The following is a 23796-nucleotide window of genomic DNA, read 5'->3' on the forward strand; positions in this document are numbered from 1 at the left end:
ACCCTTCCAAACTTCCTCTTTGTGTCTTCTGATTTCCTTATTTTCTCTTTCTATGCTTGAAACAAGCAGAACCACAGTAAAGCAAGATAGAGTGCTACCATGTTGATCCCTGTGCTGCTGGCCAGTAGGCAGTAACAGGTGGCAAGGGTTTGTCATCACCCCAGTGGAAGAGGCCACAGCTCTGAAGAGAAGGTTACACTAATTTAAATAATTAGTCCATAATATGATTTTATTTAAACCATGGAAAGAGTATAAAAGGTGCCAGACAGTGGTGGTGCACGCTTTTAATCCCAGTACTCATGAGGCAGAAGCCTAACTGGTCTACAGAGCGAGTTCCACGACAGTCAAACCTAAACAGAAAAACCTTGTATTGAAAAACAAAACAAAAAAGGAATATAAAAGGTATTTCAATATATCAATGCTTTAAAAATCTTTGAAACATGTTGAATATAAATGTTCTTGAAAGACAGGCTATACAAGGGAAAAGCTTTCATATTTTCTCTAGACGGCTGTACCCATGTTAAATAAGGAGAATAGATACACAGCCCAAACTAAGGTACTGTATTTCTTTTATATGAAAAAAAAATCAGCATCTTATACCATCTAAAATGAATTATTACAGACAAAAAATAACTAAGAAATCATCATAGGAGTAACTCTGGTGAGGACTGAGCCGCCAGGAGTCATCATGGGACCTGCAGTCCCTCACGGAGTTCCAACCCTATTCCAGGGCAATTAATTCTTTAAAATGTAAAAAGAAAAATATCAAAAAATTTAAAGGAAATCACAATAAAATTTGTGGGTTCTCTGAGGCATGAGACTGAGAGTGTTTCTTGGGGTCCAGTGGTAACATCACTGGCTGCCTAAGACTGCTGCTCACAGATCCAATGAGCATGCAAGGAAAGGAGAGAAACCAAGTAGTGTATGCTGACACAAACCCACTTGCAGACTCTGCTTCTAGCACTATCAAATAAAAGAAGCATTTGCTATTATGTAAATATACTAGTAAGCTGTACATTTAAGAGAAAATCATATGAAGTATTTATAAGGATAATACTTATGCCTTTTTGGGCTTTATGTAAAGAACATAAAGTATTTTGCAGACACTGAGGAAAGAATGTTTGTAGTAACATAGTAGAATAGGCATCAGCTATACTTTAAAGTTGTATGAATTTTATTAACTTTAGGAAGGTTACTTAAAATAATATGTCTAATAACATATTTACATACGTTGCACATTAGAAAAATATATATTTGATACTTCTGAAAGTTATTAGGGAGCAATTTAATTTCATTTTTTACCCAGGAAACAACAGAAGTACAAACTTGTCTAGATTCAAGATTGCAATAAAAAAATGTACTTCCAATTATTTATGAGAAAATGACAACTGCATAATAGAAAAAAAGAGAACAAAACCAAAAGCAGCCTGGACAAGAAGTGAAGAAGGAAGGACAAATGCAGTATTGGTCAACTCTTGATCATTCAATACAAGTTCAGCTAGAAAGCCATTTTACAATAACAACTTACTTTGATTTTCTTATAATGATGGTAATATTAATTCTTATTTACAAACAGAATAGCAATAGTATGTACAGCGGACTTCCAGGTATGGTACAAAGCCAATCTATGATATGAGAATACATTATAGTTCACTTATGAAGTGAATTTGATTGTCAAGACTGAACATCAAGAGTTGACTGTGTGGGCAGCTCAATTCCTTCTTTGGGCACTTGTTAGGGGAATTCTGAGTTATAGCTTTAAAATGATGTCTTACAGAAGTAAAGAAGGCAGAACAACTACGGAAAGGGTCCTGCTTGCTGACGGGTCGAACCAACGAGGTGCGTCTGTTCAGCTTGTCAGTACAGGAAAGGAAGACACCTCCACATTGCCCCAAAGACCAACATTCTTCCCCATGGCTTGAGGTAATAGACAGGAGCAAAAAAGGTAAAAAGACAAAAAAAAAAAAAAAAGGAAGAAAATAAAAGCAATAAGCCAAAAAGAAAAAAAAAGTTGGAAAGCTTTTTAATTCTGCTCAAGTTTGCACAGTTCAGTCTGAGCCTTTCCTAAATACAGTTTCTAGCTGTACTTTCTCCTGCAAAATCATTGCAAATGGAAGTCATTAAAAAATAATTGCTTTCTATACACAATTATTGCTTTACATTTCTAGTAAGGGCAATGGAGGATGAACTTAGAAAAGTAATGATCTTAAAAAAAGTCAACATGGCATTCAGAAATAATAAATATAGTAATAAATGTGATATAATCCTACCTTTGCCTTTTGATAAGATTACTTAATTGCTACAAAAGAATATGGTTACAAAACATGAGCAGATTAAAAGAATAAGCAACTTTAATTTTTAACATAATTTTAGAGAAAGTATAATAGAATTTATTCAAAGTTCTCATTCTGAAATTATTAGTCCTATTGCAAAGTGGAACAAATACAAACAATTTCAAATATACTCTCAAATATCAAAATTACTAAATGAATCTCACCACAGGTTTTTCTTTGCACTGTAGAAATACTCCTTCAAAATGTCCTGACTGCCAACCTTCCCCTGGCCTGGAAAACACAAGTTCACCTCATCTGTTCTCTGATGGCACACAACCAGATCAGCAGAGTTAAAGTAAGCCGCGCTCCGCTTCTGTACAGACGCACAGACGCACCGAGCAGCGCCATCAGTATGGAATTCCAATGGCTCGGCATGGGTGCATTGCTCCTAATGACAGATTCAACTGTTTTGTGTTTTTTTTTTTAATCCATTTTGTCTCTTCCACAAAATGAGAAGATAAAGAGATTTAAAATCCTTGTCTATTTTCTTAAGCCCTATATCCCTGGTGCTTAGCATAGAGCCCAGCATATAAAATATATTAATAAACATAACATAACGAATAACTTATCCATAATGCAAAATTTACATAAAATAGTAAAATTAAGAATAAACTATAGTGCATTATATTCGTATAAGAAATTACTTCAGTTCTTGCACTGATATATTACATGAAAAATCATTTAATTTTAAATACACCGCACTGGAAAAAAATTAAAGAAATAAAAATCAAATGCCAATGAACAATTCATTCTTAATATGATAAAAGTAACTACCACTTGATTAGTAATACAGTAGTATGACAAGCTCTACTACACAGCAATTGAAATATTTTATATTTCATAATGACAATGGGCTTGCACAAAATGATGCAGCTTGGCATAGAGACTAGACGAACATAGAGGTAGTACTAGGAATACGTTTGCAGATTGTTTTCGGGAATGTAGCAGATCAATGCATGCAGAGAAACACACTGGGCATTTACAGCTACATGAGAAGCTCTTGAGCTAATGAATGTCACAAATCCATAAGAAAATAGATTTTAAGACTATTCAAAAGAGAAACTACTTTGAAATTGAAAATACAATACTATTTACAGTATTTTTAATAAAAAAAACCTTTAGATTTTATAGTATATGTGCTATGTTTCAAATTAAAAATAAAACAATGGAATTATATTATAAGCCAAATAAGAAAAATGGATTTGTCCTTTTATTTAGGGAACATTAATCACTAGATCGTTTTAGAATGTTGAAAAGCATCTTTATCTTCACCTTTTATGTATTACGACAAACAAATCATACTTTCATAGAATCTTAACTTCTGACACAGAGGGACTACACAGGGAATAATGTGGTTTCAGAGTAATGGCATTTGTATGAGTTACAATAAGGGAGAAGTCCCCAGCGTGTGAAGGGGCATGAGCAGGTGTTCTGCCTCAGTGTAGACTACAAACCAAGCAATAACCAGACTTGTCAATTGTGTCCTAGGCATCTTAGCAAATCTATAACACATGGCATACACTCAAGAGGTGATTTGTAAAAGCACTAGTGTGAATATTTGTGAAGAGCTATATGCCATGTTATAAAGTTTTATTGGATAAGAATAAAAGAATACTAAGAAAACAACTTCATCTGTTAAGCATTCTCTTTGAGAGTGTAAAACGGAAACATCCTTATGGTGACTGCTTTTCCTATATTTAGTCCTTGTTGTTTACCTGCTTTGATAGTGGTCAATATTGAAGCTCTCTATCTTACATTTCACTTTGGTGTACACATCCTGTACATCTATGGACGCACTGAGATCTTCTAGTTCACTGACCATACAAACCTCTGCAAAGAAACAAGTGCCATTATCAAGAGTCTCTCCTAATTAACATCCAAATGTATACTATTTTATATTTCACACTAGCTAACACATCCTGACCAAACAAAGGGTGTTAAGATTATACAAACTTTTACACTTATAAGCAACATTAGCGTCAAAGGGTCTTGATATTAAGAGAATGCTCATGTTCAGAGAAACCACAGTTATTATTTGAATAGACGAATCTTATTAACCAATGCTCTCTGAATACTGTTAATTCAATGCAGTTATGGTCAGAGGGTAGGCCTCTCATATCTTCTGGGGTAACATTTAATTACCAATAAGCAGAATTAGATTTTACAAAGTCAAAGAACATGTACACATAAACTTTATACAGCAACGAGAGTCAATGCTAAGCAACATGCTTAAAAACTTTATAAGTGGTAATTACATCATAAAAGACAGCAAGGAAGAGTAACATGGCATTTCTTCTAAAAGCAGTAATTTTTTTATCTTTACAGTAGGGAGGAAAAGCACTCCTGTACCTGTGCCTTTGTTCTCCAGGTCTGGAGCAAAGAGCTTTATTGTGACTTTTGGCAGCATCCACTGCATCCAGAGGCTGACGCGGCCACTGGACCCACCGATGGTACTGGTCGTCTGTTCCAAGGTTACAGAATCTGAGAACGGGGATTCATCACCAGCTTGCACAGAATCTCCCTGTAGTGAGGAAGAGCAAGAAACCAGCAATTGTTTATGCTCACGAAAAACAGGTAAAATAAAATTAAAATTCAAAATTGTTATTTTTAACTTTTCCAAATTAAATATTCTAACCATGTAAACAATACCACTGACACATAAAGCTAAGTATTACAAACAATACTACGCAAAAAGTTTACTGACATAATACAGGCTCATGACATTCAGTTTTCTCCACAGGTGTATAAGAATTGGACCAATGGTTACCTCCTACCTAGAGCAAGGATTGCCAAGCAGCCCAGAGCCAAAGCCAGCATTTTCATAAGATCACGGTCAAGCCATAATTCACTGTCTATTTCTGCTTTAGAATGGAGATTATTAGCTGCTACAGGGAAGCTGAGACCCACGCAGCTTAAGGTATTTATCCTGTATCTCTGTACAGGAGAAATGTATGCTCTTGATATAGAGTATTTATGAATGAATTTAGAAAAAAAAATGTGACAACATGGTTTACACAGTTTAACAATCAAGAAAATATTTCATTAACTTATTTTGGTAGACTAGGTTAGATTTCATAAAATGTTCTTCATGACTGGCACCTGGAATAATAAAGGATGAGCTTATTCAACTATATACTGAATTCTACATATGTATAAGATCCCAAATCCCGTGATATTAAACTTTTCTGTGAAAGGTTTGGTGTTTTTTTTGTTTGTCTGGGGTGTCTTCTTGTTTTCAAAACTGTTGAGTAGCCAGGAGGTGGTGGCGCACACCTTTAATCCCAGCACTCGGGAGGCAGAGGCAGGCGAATCTCTGTGAGTTCGAGACCAGCCTGGTCTACAAGAGCTAGTTCCAGGACAGGCTCCAAAACCACAAAGAAATCCTGTCTCGAAAAACAAAACAAAACAAAACAAAACAAAACAAAACAAAAAAAAAACTGTTGAGTAGCCTAGAACAAAACAAGTCCGTTGATCTGAATGTAAACGGGAGCTGCATAGCTTCAGTCTCGGGTGCAGAAAGGATGCCGCTGGAGACAGAGCCTCCATGCTGGGCACATAAAACTTGGATGGAAATGCATCAAATATAGTAAGTTTGTTTGTTAAAAGAGGCATTGGTTCACACATACATATCTATATCTACTTAATTAGGTTGAGTCTAGTAAGTAGTACAACATGTTAGGATAAGGACTTTAGACATCACTCATGTGATTTTATAACAATTGCTTTTTCCAGAGTCCATTACCTCCTTTGTAAATTAGTTTTTATGATGATATTTATTGCTCAGAATCTAGAATAAATAAGACCATGAACATAAAGGAAGTGTATACATAGTAAAGATTTCATAAGTGAAGGTTAATTATTAACCCCAAGGCACACCAATACTAAAGAAACCCTACGTGCATATTCTGTTCCCTTTCTGATTTTGTCATTTATCTAATTTGATACACACTTTCGATTTATATATTTATATTTTTATATTTATATATTCTCTCGTGGTTCCCTGTTGATTTGAATGTCTCGTACAAAATGTCTATTTTCAAGGTTATGTAAGCGTGCACTATCAAAATGCTGCTAGAATTCAGGAGAAGCCATGCAGTGGCGGTCAGTGTGCTGTTTCTACTGGAGTTGGGCAGAGCTGAAGCCACCATCTATAGATCAACCATACCCAAAGTCAAGGGTGAAAACTAAAAACCACACAAAAGGAAGCAGAAACCATGCTCTTCCCTGCAATTGTGACGTCCTGAGCAGGTGTTTAGGAGCTGGCTACAGAAACTTTTCCCGTGACCTCGTGTTTTAGCTTAAGACCCTTCCATCAAGTGAGAGTGGAGAGCTCACACGGGAGGTGTGACAGGAATTATTAGTCAGCTCCTTGTCCCAAACATAACCAAAAGCTGTTTGCAGATTTTTCATAGTTCTCTAAAATGAGCAGACAATAAATCTACCATAGTTGAAATTTCTAGAACTTAAGAAGCCACAGAAATTTGATTTTTAGTTAGTTGTCTAGCACAACATCTAAGAAGCACAAACCATTTCCAAAACAGGACTCTTTACAAAATCAAATGAATAAAGACAGCATGATGCGGCTATTACACCTTCTTAACAAAGAGCTTCTAAAACAGAAACATTCCTGACTAAATCCTCCAACTAGCAACATAGCCCATGGGAGGAGAGGAGACGAGAAAACACCCAACTTTGATCAGTACTGAGTAGCCTGCTAAGAACGCTGAGCTGTGGCTGCAGCTTAGTAAGCACGCTTGATAAAAAGCTATATGACACTCCATCGTGCAGTTTCAATTTTCTTTTTGAATTTACAGCACTGGCTGCGATACTGTTAAACGTGCTGCTGCATTACTTTCCCTCTCTAGTTTGCAAATCTATAGTGAAGACTGTACCCAAAATGGCAGCGTTGAACTATTTTCCGTTCCTGGTTAGTCTAAGTCTAAAGTAAAAGTTCATGGCAAATTAACCTAAATGCTGAGTTTATTTTTCTAGGTAAATTTGTATTGATTCATCTGGAAGAACAATCACTTCAGCCCTTTATCATGCGTGGGCCCTCTTCCGAGCTCAGGAGAGATCTCAGTTGGCCATACTGTTCCTCCTTCTTATCAAAATAACCCCAGCATTCCTGTTCAATTGCATAACCTCCCCAAGGGCTGAACACTTCCATTGCTGTTTGCTCTCAAGTCAGCAGTAACAAGCGGCCTGGCCTGCTGAGTCTCCTGCACCTTTGCTCTCACTGCTCCAGCAAACCTGCCTTTAAACACAGAACTGAAGTCTGACATGTACTTCCCAGTTTACCACAACACAGACACAAACACAGGAAGCGAAACTGAATCTGTGGTGCTTGCACCAACATACCAGTGTATCAGTCAGCAAAATTTAAACCATCCGGATCATACAAAAACTTATACTTAATACAAACAATTGTTAGACCGTATTTATCAGCACAATTAATTTCTAGTAAATTCCATATTCAAGGCATTTAAGAATAATAGTTTTGACCTACACAAACAAGCAAATAAGACAGCAACATACAGAAATTGTAAATAAAAATATCAATGACTTCCTTTGAATACAGCTTTGAATTAGAAATTAATAAAACTCAAAACTAAAATTTCCAAGTGGATACCAATGATATAATAACAGACATAAATTTAAAACAACGTAAGGTAGCCTCAGATAACTATGTAAAATTGTACTGGAACATCTGAATATTTTTAAATCTATAAATAATAAGTGAAACACCAGAGATCTTTTCTGATATGATTATTTTAGAATAGGGAAGGCATTAAACAGAAAACACTTTATTTCATGATATTTAAAGGATAAGAAGATAAATTAAATACCATGATTTGCATATTTTGAATAAAAGTTTCTCACTGAATTTGAGGATAAACTAAGGAATAAAGTAAAACTAATTTTAGGAAAATAATTATTAGTCTTAGAACAGCAGCATAATAAAAAAAAGCTCATACCAAATTTATCATCAAAAAGAGCTATTTGAAAAAGTTGAAGCGACCCGCGATTAAGTTAAAGTCACTTAATGACTGAAAACCTGACGACAGCTTTGCTTTAACAGTTGATCACATTTTTAATTAACTGATGTCCATCAAGCAACTATGAACATTAAGAGGCTATTTTTAAAAGCAATAAACCAATTTAATTTCTTGATTAATAAACAATCCTATTTAAATTTTGGGTGAAACTAGCTTCTACACATTGGTAGGTCAACACATCAGTTTCTGTTTTATGGAGAACTGGTGTTTTACACAATTACTTGGCATTTTAGATTCTTTTTTTATGGACTTTTAAAAATATTTATTTATTATGTATACAATAGTCTGTCTGTGTGTATGCCTCCAGACCAGAAGAGGGCACCAGACCCCATTACAGATGGTTGTGAGCCATCACGTGGTTGCTGGGAATTGAACTCCGGACCTTTGGAAGAGCAGGCAATGCTCTTAACCTCTGAGCCATCTCTCCAGCCCCGCATTTTAGATTCTTTTCTTGCTTTATTGTAAGGGTTTTGAGACAGTGTTGCCCCATGGAGCTGACTGGAAATCACCATGTAGCCCCAACTGGCCTGAAACTCTCTATCCCTACACCTCAGCCAGCAGAGTAGCAGGATCACAGAGAGACAGTTATACTGTTAGAAGCATCTTTTGGTTTATCAAACTTTGGCTCACCTTTCAATGGCATGCCTGTGGTAAGCAGCCCACTAAACTTTCCAGCTCAGCTTGCAATACATGTACACATATATTCATGGTCTACCTGAAATACTATACATTCTTCTATGGCCAAGTGACTAGGACTTAAATACCGTGGCTATCTTTAAAGTAAGTACCCAATATAAGAAATGAACAAAACAGCAAAATAAAGAAAAAACAGTATCTATGTCAGTCTAAGCCCACACTGTTACTACATCTGAGTAATCAAGCACGCACCTGACATGCACGTACAATAAAGATTGGTTTCACACTGCTCACTCTTTTACAAAGCAATCCGCTATGCAATCAGTGAGTGTAAGGCTCAGAAACCATGGCTTTAGCCTCTGGAAACTTCTTTAAGTACCAAAGAGTCTCTTGTGGTATAGGTCCTTAACCACTGTAAGGAAACTTCAGGAACCTCCTCTGGTGAAGAACAATCAGTGCAATTTTTTTAATTCCCCCAAGGAAACATTTTGCTATTCATAAGAGAAGGTCAGATCCAGCTAGATGTGGTGGTGCATGACTTTAATCATAGCACTTGGGGGGCAGAGGCAGACAGGTCTCTATGCTCCAGGTCAGCCTGGTCTACACAGTAAATTTGAAGCCAGCTAGGGCTACATAGTGATAGCTGACAAAAAAAAAAAAAAAGATTTGATAAAAATGTAATCGAACGTTTCTCTCCTGCCTACCAGTTCCAGAACAACCACTCAGAGGCTTGATTTTATTCATAAATGCACAGCTGATGGTTCAGGCTTATTAACTAGCTCTTACATTTAAATTAATCCACATTTTTATCTAGGCTTTGCCACGTGGTTCTGGCTTGTTACCTCATTTTTTTTACATGTCTTGCTTCCTCAATAGTTGGTTGGTGGCCCTCAGATTCCACCCTCCTTCCCCCTGTATCTGCACTGGGATTTCCTGCCTGGCTCTATTCTGCCTTGCCATAGGCCAAAAGAGCTTTATTTATCAACCAATAAGAACATATTCTCAGCATACAGAATGAGCATCCCAAAGCATAAAAATATAATTATGTTTAAAATGATTAAGGATAAAAAAATTTAAGTTACAAATTCATATGCATAGGTTTATGTATTTATAAAAAATATAGTAACATAAACATCTACTTGTATCTGTAGGCTATGTTTTATGACAACTGAGATTTAATTTAATAACTATAAGAATTGATTATTTCAACATCTACATATTAAAACAACATCTATATATTATATAAATTATTTCACTAACTATATATGAAGAATAGTATGTTAGAACTCATTCTGTACTGGGATTAAAATATATTGGGACTATTGTAGTGATAAGATAATGGACAATGGATTACGTTAAAAAGTTTGTATGCCAAAAAAAAATTTAAAAAAAGTTTGTATGCCACATCCAATAAGAACCTGAAATAATCACTGTTTAACAAAAATACTTCAGAGACAATGGAAACTGTGCATCTAGACAATTTTATTTCTACTTATAATATTTAACAATACTTTAAATTACAAAACCAGCATAAATATAGAAGCAATATGAAAACAGAAGAAAATCAAGGCAAACTTTTCAGTGTTTTAACTCTGTGTACAGAATCCCATTAAAGCCAAAACAACGTGATAAATTTCCCTTCGCAATAAAGAAAATGGTGAAAAGTTAAAATTGTATTTAACTTTGCAATATTGTCTAATTTTTTAAATGAATGTAAAATCAAGTTAGTGCTGAAAGTCTTAGTGAGAGCAATTTGGTAACAGAAAATAAAAATCACCCAAATTAAAGAAGAAGTAAAAGCGTGGCCTTTTGCAGACAATCGTGCACATAGAGATGCTTATGGGAAGTCTTTGGCAGCTAAGTGTGTGTCCTTCAAGGATGTCAGCTTCTACTCTCATCTCTTTTAATCCATTTAATAGATTGGACTTCCAAAAGAGGAAAGCTAACGTGTGTAATATTTAAATAATACGAGAATAATGCTGAGTGGGGTATCAGTTATATAGTAAAGAGAAGCACACCAATGTGTTCAGCAGCAGCTAGGCATCTGAGTGAGGACCGGATTTTTAACACTCAGTAATATTTCTGGATGACTAATAGGAAATTCAGGTCTAAGCTGGTTGTGAGATATGTTCCCATTACCCCAGAACTTAGGATTCAGAGGCAGGAGGATTGCAACCAAACGTAAGGACAGCTACAGTAGATCCTGTAAAATAAATAACAACAGGTGTGCTTTCTAGGAACATGGCACTAAGAGACAGAAGACCATTCTCTTTTGTGGTCCCTTTCAAAGCTCTGTGTCCTTTGTTCCCTAAGGGTGTCACAGTCTCTCTTCCTGATAGTCTTCCATGTTAACTTGTTTTCCTTAGCTCAACTGTCAATCAAGTGTCTTTTCAGTTGAGATTAATTTGTAGCATAGGGAAACATAGAGCTTGTGGGAATTTTCTCATCAAAATCATGCTTCCACAGAATAGAACCAAAGAAACACTTCCAAAACAATTTCCAAAAAAACCCAATAATATTCTTTCTACAAAAATATTGTTATTGGGAAGGAAAAAGTTTTGTTTTGTTTTTTAAAAAAAAACATGTAATGTGGTGGCACACAGTTTTAACCCCAGCACCTGAGCATCCAGGAGGCAACAGCCAGAGCATTAGCTTAGTCTACACAGTGAGTTCTGGGGATACTATAGTGATAACCTGCAAACTTTAGCCCCTTCCCCCAAAAAAAAAGTCAAAAGAAAGGTAAAAATTAAATATACAACAAATCCCAGATATACAGGGCTAGTTTAACATTTGAAAATCTATCCATGTTTAATTAGTCACCTATAAAGAGTTATATAATCTCAACTGAATAAAATCAAATATTGCCAGGTGTGGTGGCATATGCTTTCATTTAGTCCTAGCAGAGGCAGGTGGATTTCTTTGAGTTCCCGGCCTACCTGACTTAGGTAGCTAGTTCTATACCAACCAGGACCATCTACTGAAACATTGTTTCAAAAAAAACGAAAAACAAAACAACCATATAACCAACCAAAAAATTCATAAAACAACATCAAAACACCACCACAAAAACTGAGGAATAAAATCAGTATAAAACACGTTATCCCATTACAATGACAAGCAGAATTTGGCCTACACTAAGTAGGTCAGAAACAAAAACACTGTAGCACAACATGGTACGGTAGTGGTACTTGGAGGCCAGGATATACTTAGAAGTGCAATAGGACAGCGCAGCCTGGAGGAAAGGTGTCCTGACAATGGGGAAGCCAGGCTATGTGAGGCTGGGGTGTGGTGGGAGATGTCTCCCTGCAGAATACAGGGATCCGGTTCCTCTCCTGGAGAACCGCTACAGCTGAGTTCTGCTCTGCTCCCTTACCAGAGGGTCCTAGCAGAGCTGTCTGCTTCTTCCCTGCCCCAAGATGTTTCTTCTGCTAATACTCTGCTAAAGAGAAGCCTCCTGCAGAAATGTAGTAATCTTTTCTGGGCTCCGAGGGAAAAGTTGTTACTTCTTTTCCGCTGGCCTTGCTCAGCTTCTCAAGGAGTCCTAGCAAGGTTCTGCTGTTCTGCTCAGCCTTGCTGATGTCCCTAGGGAACCTAGCAAGGTTTTTCAGCTCAGTCCCCTAAGGGACATCCCAGCCAGGTTCTTCTGTTCTGTGCTGACTAATGAAGGTTGTAATCCAAGACTTGGGAAGGAGTCGTCCAGGAGAGTGGCTGCCTCTGCCACATAAGGGCTGCTCTCAATTGAAGGGGGTGGAGAGGCTTATATAGGGCTTCTTAGGGGCGGAGTCTTCCCAGGGAGAAAGGGGATTGGTTAATTTTTCCCTGCTTAGGGATTGGTCAGTTTAGCTGGTCAGGGGCAGAGATGACTCTGTCTTCAAGGCCAAACTGTGTTTCTCTCACTGGTCCTTCTTAGCTTTTTACTCTAATCTTAGGACCAGGATATATTTCTTTCACTGGCTCTAACTCTAGGGACAAAGTGTGTATCTTTATCACTAGGCTCAGAGCCAAGGCACCATGTCTTTAGTCCTGGGTTCAGGGATAAAGATCTTTCTGTACCTGGCCTAGGTCTCAGAACTAGGACGTGTTTTTTCCACTGATTCTGGGTTCAGACTCAGGGTGCTCAGTGATTGGTCGGTTTCCTGCCCCAATTGTTCGTTTTATCCTACAAATACGATATACTGCATTCAAGGGAAGGAGATGAACTGTCCTTGGACTGAGTAAATAGAGATTAAAGTTTTGGAAAGCATGTCAACATTGTCCCAGGGGTCATATTTTGATGCTAAAGTATGGAGATTATGTAATGTGATGCCAACACTGTAGACATAAACACCCAAGTCGCCTATTTCCAAAGTTGCTTCCAAAGATCTCATAAACCTAGATTCACAGTGAAGCTGGCCCAGTCGCTTTGCTCTGGGTGCTGTTATATAACTATATACATCTCAGTTCCTAGAGCACAGAATGGAGATGTTGTTCTAAAAGATCTCTGTGGATAGATCTCTTTCAACATGACAGCTGCTGTTGACAGAACTGAGACGACATCATTGCTCCTGTGGTAAGTCCTGGGAAAATCCTCTCCAGGGAGAACACGCATCCTTAGAGCAAACAGGTTCATAACACAGGGAAGGAAAGCAAAAGATCAAAGAACCAAGTACACCTCAGAGAAAAGAGATGGCTAGCTCTATTCTGAGGCTTGAAAGGTTACTAGCAAAGTCAACACAACACATTTGATCTTCTTTTTCCCTTTGATATCCATATTTTCTGACAAAACTTTGAAATACTCTTCAATATATTCAGGGTATTGGTCAGCTCTCCAATGCTACGGTGCATCACCTGGGTTAGAAATAGGCAAGTCAAATGAGTGACAGAAATAAGCCTACTGCATTAGGGAATCAGTATTGAATTAACTAGATTTAAAGAGATTTGGATTCACTTTCTTCTCATCCTCCAATCCTTTGACTGGATGAAGGCTGACTGAAAGAGAGAAGATTAGAAATTACCACAGGAAGAATTAGCAACTTGAGAAACAGAAAATGAAAAAGATTTAAGTAAGATGGGACAAATACAAAGTTAATGAAAGAACAAGGTAGGAAGCCAGGACCTGATTAAAAGACAGGAAAGAAAAACAGAAGTTCCAAAAATAAATAGCAAAGACAAGAGACTGTGGGAGTCGTGTAGCCTCAAGTGGCATCTGTCAAGAATTACCTAGAACTAACAGGAAACAGCACACACAACACCATGAATTAGACAGCACAGAGAAACAGCTATACTTGGGGACAATTTACTACAAAAGAACATTTAACTAGTAGATTAAGTTTGAGAATTTATACATTTTAGACACTGTAGTCAGCATGCAAAGATTTAAATTCCAACGTCGACACTTATTATTCTTATGACCTTGGGGAAGTTACTTAGCCCTTTAGCAACAAATTCTTCAGTTTGAAAGTAGAAATCAAATCACCCACCTCAAGTACTGACTTGAGAATGCAGAGACAATGCATGCAAATCTGTGGTTTAATAAGTACTCCCAGTGAAGTACTGTGAATCTCCTTGACAAAAGTTAACATGTGACTTGAAAGCAAACAAGTTCATATTCCCAGTTCTTGCAAAAACAGGAGCAATACCAGGATTTACCCAGAAGCCAGCAGTCAATCTGTGATATGCACATGTGACTTACTAAGAGATGCTTTGAAACTATTATGGTTGAAAACTACATTATTTTAAGTTAGCTTTTAATTTTCCCGAGGGACTGGATGTATGAGGAAGACTCTGGACACTAACCACAGGGCTTCCATACCAGCTCCCTAGTGTTGTCTATTGCACTGCTTCATTACAGTGAGGGAGGGTGGTGCACATCGTTAGTGCCAGCACTCTGGTGGCAGGGGATCTGTGATTTTGAAGCCAGCCTAGTCTATGTAGCAAATTCCAGGCCAGCCAGAGATGTATAATGAGACTTGGTTTCAAAAAACAAAAGGGGCAAAGAAGAATAAAATATAATAATTGTCTAACTCAATGCCTATATGCTGGAAAATAATAAATATTAAGTATGTACCCATTAAAAACATGTAACTTAGGGTTGCTGAGTAGTATGTTGATAAAGTATGTGAACTGACAGCAAAGTCAACACTAATCCCTGGCCTGTGGTGTCCTGGAGTAGGGTTCCAGTGGACGGCGCACCGACTGTCCCTTCATGATGAGATCATCGGCAACAACCGGGAAAGGGCTGGGAGTACAAGTGTAATCAAAACATGTAGCCCTGCTCTGGGCTCACACAGTGTTGCTAATATGAAGGTTTCTGATATGGGAAAGAGCACGGGCACACTGATGACAAGAGGAGCAGAGGACCGCAGAGCTGCAGGGATGCATGGTCAAGGAAGTATCTGCACCGTTTCCTGTGGCACAGCTTCTCTGCATTTCATGCTCCCATGCAGTCGCTTCTCAAGGCGAGAACAAAGTTTTATTTCTATTAAGTTGAGCACACAGAGAAATCCAGGAAAAACAAAGGTACCCATTACATGGTAACTCAAAGTTAGAAAGTCATGAAGTGCATTTCCAGAAACATTATAAACCAAAGGGCATGAGAAATGAACACCTGGCCCAAAGGTGAAATTGCGGCTGAACTAATCAGGCCCAGGCTGAGCCACAGCGGAAACACTCTTATAAACGGTGAAAACAATCACCATATTTTTATGTTACCCTTTACTACAGAATTATCAAGGAGATACATTTCAATTCAGGTGTGCTCACAATTCAATGTGACCACTACACAAATATTTTATTGAGAGGAAAGGAAACTTTAAGATATGTAAAACATGAATACCCATGATATAAAGCCAGATCCAGCCTCGCCACTTCCCATCACATGAGAACCATCTCAACCAGGCCTCCTTCATGGAGACAAACCAGCCAGAGCATCTGAAGGAACTCCGGGAGCAGGTGTCTGACGCCTGCTTCTGAAACACTAATAGGAGACTTGGCAAATGACTGCCACTCCTGCTGCTCAGCCCTGACTGCACTGCTTCCTGTAAGCTGTTTTACATAGTGTTTCCTGATGGTTAATTCTGGAATGTTTTGCATCAAAAGTCTTTCATTTTTAGTTTTTTTGTCAAATCAAATTAATTCAAATTAATAAATCCTCTGAGGAAATTCATTACTTATCTCTAGAACAAAATCTGAGCAAAATCAACACTCTAATTTTCAGAAGAACTGACATGAGGCAGTGAAAAAAATAATTAAAGCTGGAATTAGTTTGCCTTTTGTTTCTCTAGCAGATCTAGGTATTGAACCCAGGGCCATATGCAAACTCGGCAGGTGAGCTCCATCTGCAGTTTTAAAGTAAATGAGCAAAAGGCCTCCCATCCCTGGTGGATCTCACTATCTGAATCTCTTCCTTTTAAAATGTTTTCACTTCTTCTGGCCTGTTATAGAGTAGCTCTACTAAAAAAAAAATTGTACCCAGGTCTCATTTATTAAAATGTCATTAATTTATTAAAAATTCAAATATTATTTCCTCATCAAACCATTAATAAATTTCCCAGAAGAAATACTGTACTGGTTTCTGTACAAATGTCAATACTGTGTGTTTCTATTACCAATCACATTCGAGACACCAGGATTTTGTGCTGGTCACACACTGCATGGTTATAGCAAACATCACTCATACTATGAATGAGGGGAACAGCAATTCACAGCAGCTATGAAACCCTGTAAGGTTCCTACCCTTGTAATGATTTTTAAATGTTTCTTTTCAAAAGAATATTTTCATAACATGAAGTCTCAGGGTTGACATTCTCGTGAACACTGGACTTGGCAAACCACTGTTGAAGGAAATTCTTAATCTTGTACAGAAAGTTTAATGGCCTGTACCAAACTCCTTGGGAGCCATCTTTGTCTATCAACTTGTTACTTCAAATGTCTGCTTCACAAACCATTTTTATCCTCAGCATCCTAGCAAGTATACTACTTCAATGAGCGCCTGAGTAAAAAAATTTGGAAACAGCTACACTGTTTCCTGTGAAACGTGCCAGAGCTCTGGAAACCAGCACCTCTGAGGTTCCCTTGTAAGAGTTCACTCTTCTTCTGACAGAATGCTGTCTGTCGACCTCTTTCTCATCTGGGAGAAGAGAAAAACTTCTCACCACTTAGGTCGCTGTGCTTCTTGAGGTTTGGCATGAACAGTAGAGAGAAGTTGGTTGTGGGGACAAGAAATTTATCTTTCCCACCTGTTGTGAAGGTTAAGAGCAGGCAAAGTGGGCCATTGGAGAAGTTCACCCGACTGCCTGATTTGTAGAATTACAGAAACAGAACATCCCAGTCCTTGAGTCCTATTGTTTATTTTGCTGGAGTGCTTTGTTTCCAGAGGAAACCACCTCTTCTCTGCACACACAAAACCACACACCTACCACCCCTGCCTCAGACCAGGGCTTCTCAGCAGGGAGCGCAGCAAGAAGGCACAGGAGCACACGCTGGAAATACAAGGATAGTTTAGGTTGGTTTAATGACTAAAGTCATTTCTGACATTTAAAAGTTAGGACTTGGAGGTGATTAAGGTCCTGTGGAGAATATGTCAGTCCTGCACGATGAAGACCGGCTCTCAGACTAATCAGAGTCAAAACTGCTGCTGATAAATATTTTGGCAAAAAATTTCATTATGTGTTTCCCCATCTTATCATTTAAGCAACAATAGCCCCAGAAATTTATATAAAGGTCAAACTATGCCCAGTTCAAAACTGCTTCAGAGAATTGTACATAACAACACTACCACTGTGGCATTTAATACAGACTTATATAATTCTATCTGCAGCCTTTGCATATGAATCCTGGGTAACTTTCTTTCTAATTATGTGTATCTACTATGCGGCTATGAATTCTAATAGTTATGTCACAACATTCACACAGTAAAATATATATTACTAGATCTTATATTATCTTCCTTTATATCTTAAAACTCAAGAATTTATTAAAAATAATATTGCATAAATATTCTATCATCTTTGTTTTCCTAACATTTCTTATATCCTATACTTAATTTCACTTCAGGACATTCAATGGATCACTACACTACCAAGTGTTTGTTATATAAGATAAACAATGGATCCCATCTGTCCTTACAGTGCTAAATCAAGAGCTGACTTCATGGCACAGAGAAAGGAGGAAACTGAGGACAACGGCTCAAAACCAGTAAGTTGACAATAGTAACACCCTAATTCACAAGGTGACCCTAAGCACAGCAAAGAACGTAAAAAGATAGCCTCTTTTTCACTCAACCTCTAAGTTTCCATAACCCCCAAACGAGTTTTCCTGCGCCCCAGCCTCTGCACAGTTCAAAGGAATATAATACAGATCTCACTAGAGCCCCTTCAGGATCTTTTCAAATCTGTCAGTTTCCAAGGTGCTGAGGTCACTTTAACTTTCAACAGAGACAGAGGACTTCATCGTTATTTTACCTCTATTGGGTAAGGGATTTTCAAAAGCGCTTACCTCGGTGGTGGTTACTATGTCAGCGGACGGACTGCATGTGCTGGTGTCTGGTGGAGCTGTGCCAACACTGCTCCGAACTGGAGAACCAGGGACAGGGCCTGCCATGGTCTCTGGACAGACTGAAGATGAACTAAGATTGCCTCTCTTCTGAATCCGAGTCCAGACTTTACTTATTGTATCAGCCAATTCATAAAACAGCTGGACCTAAGCAGAAGGGGAGGAGAAGAGTCAAGCTTTCAAGTACTATCTACGACCCACTAAAATACTAGATAGGAGAAAATTAACCAGCCCCAAAATAACCAGTACACCATGGTTCACCATTTATTTACACTAGCCTCAAACTCACACGGTGCGGTATGATAAACAATGCACACTTCCGCGGATGGAAGCAGTGTAATCAGCAGAGTGCGCTAGGAGACAATGGAACCAACAGAACTGGCAAGCAGGAGAAAGCGAGCACACATTCCGGGAATGGGACTCCTTGGTGACCTGTGGAACGATTCCTGTCCTCCTTCCCGGATAGTTTCCATACCCAAATGTTCTCAATTTTTCTGAGATAAAAAAATCTGAAACATGATTTCTTTCAAGGCAAATGAAGAGAGTGATATAATATAGACTAGGAAAAGGAAAATATTACATTATGAGAATTAGAGAGATAGAAAACACAGCCAATCTACTTCCCCTGGGATATGTCATTCCAATATTCAGAGAAAGAGGAAAAACTGTTTAACTTGCAAATTGTTTGACTGAGTTCTAAGATATTTATACAAGATTTCATAAATAAGCATTAATCATGGAATTTGTATGAGAGCATACTGGCATACACTGTGTAAAACAAGCCCAGGGGTACTGCAAACACAACACATAAGCAAATCCACAGCTGGGTACCATACTCTGATGGCCATTTTTAAAAAGTGAAATTCTCCTATTTATAAAAAGTTTCAGCCCCAGGACACATCCAGATGCTGAGGCTGGCTCCTCACGAGGGCAGAACAGATGCATGGAAATCCTGCTGCCAATGCCTCCTTAGCCAAAGCTGGGTGTGCTACACCATGTCCTACTGCTCTTTGTGTAAGGAGTTCTGAGACCTTGGGTCATGAATGTTTCTTGTTTTAAAATGATCCAATGGCTATAACTACTAAAAAAAACTTCATAAAAACAATGCTTCAAATCATTTTCTAATTGACTTTAAGAGAGATTTTTCTCTTAAACGACTTTGCTGCAACCCAAATCCTTGAGAATAATTGGTTTTCTTTTTGTGAATAAGAACTGTCTAGCAAGGGAAGCATTAACCAAAGGAAATAAGTCCTACTCCTGAGGGTTGAGGATTATTTACTCAAGAGGCACAATACTGTTTTTATTGTTACTATTTCTAATTCCTTCAACTTTTATGTTTCTTAAACAATGTAAAAGCACATTATGTCTAACCTGGAAAACAATGACATAAATCTCAAATGTAATTTTTTTTCAAAGAAAAACTTATTAACACATCGCTTCTCCTCCCAAATAAAGTAAACATTTTGAGGATAAATGATGATTTTTCAACCATGGAGTTGAATTGAAGCATTGAGAACTAAAATCACAACAAAATTAGAATGTGTTATTAAAAAATCTAGCTAACCATTCTAAATATTACTGCATAGTAACAGAAACTCTGATTTTCTAATGCTGAGAATATAAAATTGAAATCCACTTTGGTAGTTTAAAAAGAATATATATATATATATATATATATATATGTATGTATATGTATATGTATATATACACACACACACACACACACTATAATATCCAGCCATTTCAAGTAGTATCCCTAAAAACAAAAGCTGGTGTCTTCAGAAACATAAAACCGACATTTATAGCATTATCTGTGATCGGTCAAAATTGGAAAACCTAAAATGTTTAATAACGAGCACTGAACAAATTGAAGCAAAACCACATAATAGCTAGATGTGACTTAGCAATAAAGAGGACTGACATGTGTAAAATATGAATCAATCAAAATATGATTGAGCCAAATGAAACAAGCTGAACAAAATCACAACTGCACAATTTGATCTCCACAGATGTCTGAGGAAAAGGAAATGCAGTTTCAAAGAAATCAACTTTTAAGGATATTTTTTCGGATGGCTTAATGAGTGAAGGTATCCCAAACTTTTTTTTTCTAAGTGGGTAACTTAAACACAGAGTTTACTGCATGCTATGTGTACTTTAGTGAAACTGAATTAAGACATAAATGAAAGATTAGAACCTGTGAAGCAACATTCTATGAACTATGTGTGGGGACAAATGACTAGGAATGAAAATTTGACTATGAACTACTGGCTAAATAAAAAAGTTTCATTCTTTAAATATTAATAGATGAAGAAAATTATACAGTAAAGAATGGAAGCTTATCTGTGAGATCTACCATGAAATGGATACCCACTGAGAACTAGAAAATGAAACCAGTAACTGCTATGAACATAGAACTTGATATGGATGGCTACTGAGATATAGAACATGAAAGGGATGCCCACTAGAACATGAAAAACTCAGTTACCCAGTTAGAAAAAAAAAAGTTTGGGATACCTTTACTCATTAAGCCATCCGAAAAAACTATCCTCAAAAATTGGTTATATTTCTTTGAAACCCCATTTCCTTTTCCTTTGACATCTGTGGAGATGAAATTATGCAGGGATGACATCTAGAACAAGAAATCAGTGCCTGCTAACATTCTAGAACATCATAGGATGGCCACTGGGGTGTAGAATATGAAATGGATACCTAATGGGATCCAGAATATGATGGGATATCCATGAAGGTCTAGAACACAAGATGGACACATACTGAGGTCTCGAACACAAGATGGAAAGCTGCTAAGGTCTAGAACATTACATAGATACCCACTGAGGTCTATGCCCACACTAACAATTTTAACAGTTATTCACTCAGCAGTCTGTCTCTACAAAGACCAAGGAAGCAAGGTAAAAACAAAAATGCCTTGTTTCATAAAAGGGGAGAGGGGAAGAGATAGAGAGGGAGGGAGGATGCACAGAAGAGGGGAAAGCTTGTACAAATTGCCTATGTTTCAACTCTGAGCAACAAGTAAACAGTTGACTGGTTAAAGAAGAGAAAAGAAACTAATTCCAGAGTTTGGGAACTGAAACAATACCAGACTCTTATTCTTGGTAACATTACAAACCAAACATTTTCATTTTTACATATTGTTATATTTTATTTTGTCATTACTAGGTTATTGTTATAGTAATGGAAAGCTGGGAAAGAAAACAAGACAAGTCTTGTAAGCTCAGTTTCCTCAAAAACAGAGAACTGTTTTCAGAATGAACATGTTTGTGTGCTTCTCCCAGGTGTGGTGCACAGGAGAGAGTTACTTCAGCTGCTGTTATTCATGTCTCTGAAAAACGTGGTTTTGCCACTTTGTGGCTTGTCCTTGTGATTGTATACTTTACTCAGGGTATAAATTGTCTGATGCTCTGAGTAAGATTGGCCACTACATGAGCCTTTAATCTGCCTCATTTTTAGACCCAGTTCTCCCAGGTTCGTGCCATGAACTAGAGCAGTAATCACAGCACTATGAAACCAAATTACATAGCATATAACACAGAAAAGCAGGGAGGGTGTCAGCAAGCTGTATAAAGGCACTTGCAAACAGGACTGACAACCTGAGTTCCCTCTCCATACCAACATGGTGCGAGGACAGAAACAGCTCCTATAAGTTGTCTTCTTGCCGTGGCATGTATGTGCACCCCAATAAATAAATAAATCAGTAAATTTTAAAAATAAGCAGGCAGAAAAGAAAAGAACTGCCTTATATTGAAAAGAAAGTTTTATATATGAAATGATAGTAACTGAATTTTAAGAAATGTAAATTTCATGTTAACTAATGATTTACAGAAACTAAGATGATATGAATTCATAGTAGTTGGTAAAACTGCTTAACTAACATGATTGGCATATTACAGCTGGAATGTTATGGGAATAGCAAGGACTTTTAATAAGAAACAATGTTCTTTTTTAATTTAAATAGCAATATGAGGAAAGAGTTTGTGAGAATCTGATTAAAAATTATACTTCAGTAGAACGCTCGCTTTAGTATACCCTCCAGTTAAATATAAAAAAAAGTTCATCAGAATTTTAAAACATTACATCTAAAACTGATTTTATTCTACCAGCCAAAAGGTGAATTTATTTTATCATCAATACATTCTCATTATAAAACTTGACAGAACTTCAAAGACATTCTTAATCTAATCACCACAATGTTGATGACCAGATTTTAAAGGGCGGGGGGGTAGAGTAAAACAGAAGAAAAGTCCTTTGATAAAACAAATGAACATGTTTTAAAGACACTTAGCTTTTATAAATCAAATGCACCAACCTGGGGATTAGAGCATTTTATCTCTAGTGGCTCCAGGTCAACGTGGAGACAGACGACAAAAGAATGCCTCCCATCTGGGCCTGGAGGAAGCAGCTTTTGCGATGTGACCGCTAGAGTAGAGGTGCATCCCATAGGGTCCACTAGGGAGCGCGTCACTTGCTTTCCAAGAAGGGTATATATGCTGAAATGATGCAAGTTGATGGTCCAAGGAAATGCATCACCTGGAAGAGAACAAAAGAATTAACAGAATTATCTATCATTTCTCTCTGAAATGATGCAAGCTGATGGTCCAAGGAAATGCATCACCTGGAAGAGAACAAGAGAATTAACAGAATTATCTATCATTTCTATCTGAAATGATGCACTTGACACAGCAAAGGTGGGACCCCAGAGATTCAGGTATAAACAATTTACATAATACTTAAAATAATCAATTTAATTTTATGTTATTGATATATTTCGATACCCTTCATTGTGTACATTACAAACAATATATGATCAGAATTAAATATAAGAGATAAAAGCAGAACAGAAGTCCCAAAACCCTCTTTGCCCACTTTGGTGGATATAAATGTTCCTGCATTTGGAGGAGACTCTAGAATGGATAGCATTTAACGATGGGCAATGACATTGTATGGACAGGAGATCTGGCTGTGAAATGAGAGAGGGAAATGATATATCTATTATTGTGTATGTGGCAACCCACAGCAGAATTACATGGCATGCTATAAATAAATCCATACACCCATTGACATGATTTTTGACAAAAAAAAAAGTCAAAATTATACAATAGAAAAAAGAAAGCATTTTCAACAAATAGTGCTGGTCTTACTGGATGTCAGCATGTAGAAGAATGCAAATCGATTAATATCTATCACTCTGCACAAAACAAGTCCAAGTGGATCAGAGATATCAA

At 37.3% G+C, this 23796-nt stretch overlaps 1 protein-coding gene across 12 annotated transcripts in view; it reads right to left on the reverse strand.

The window, feature by feature from the left end:
- The window catches only part of Vps13b (vacuolar protein sorting 13 homolog B), a 463403-nt gene that overhangs the window by 242680 nt on the left and 196927 nt on the right, over window positions 1–23796 (reverse strand). For 4 of the 12 annotated variants that reach the window (XM_075961199.1, XM_075961200.1, XM_075961198.1 and 1 more), the window contains exons 24-28: window positions 22881–23101; window positions 18500–18703; window positions 4683–4854; window positions 4049–4163; window positions 1776–1917 (exon numbers count right to left, since the gene is read on the reverse strand). In XM_075961199.1, coding sequence (XP_075817314.1) covers window positions 1776–1917; window positions 4049–4163; window positions 4683–4854; window positions 18500–18703; window positions 22881–23101 — 854 coding nt within the window. Of the gene's footprint in view, window positions 1–1775; window positions 1918–2270; window positions 2300–2497; window positions 2565–4048; window positions 4164–4682; window positions 4855–18499; window positions 18704–22880; window positions 23102–23796 lie in introns of all 12 variants that reach the window. The other 8 variants (XM_075961205.1, XM_075961206.1, XM_075961208.1 and 5 more) reach the window with 5 other exon arrangements.

This window comes from Microtus pennsylvanicus, chromosome 2, assembly GCF_037038515.1.
Source record: "Microtus pennsylvanicus isolate mMicPen1 chromosome 2, mMicPen1.hap1, whole genome shotgun sequence".
In the NCBI taxonomy this organism is placed as follows: Eukaryota; Metazoa; Chordata; class Mammalia; order Rodentia; family Cricetidae; genus Microtus; species Microtus pennsylvanicus.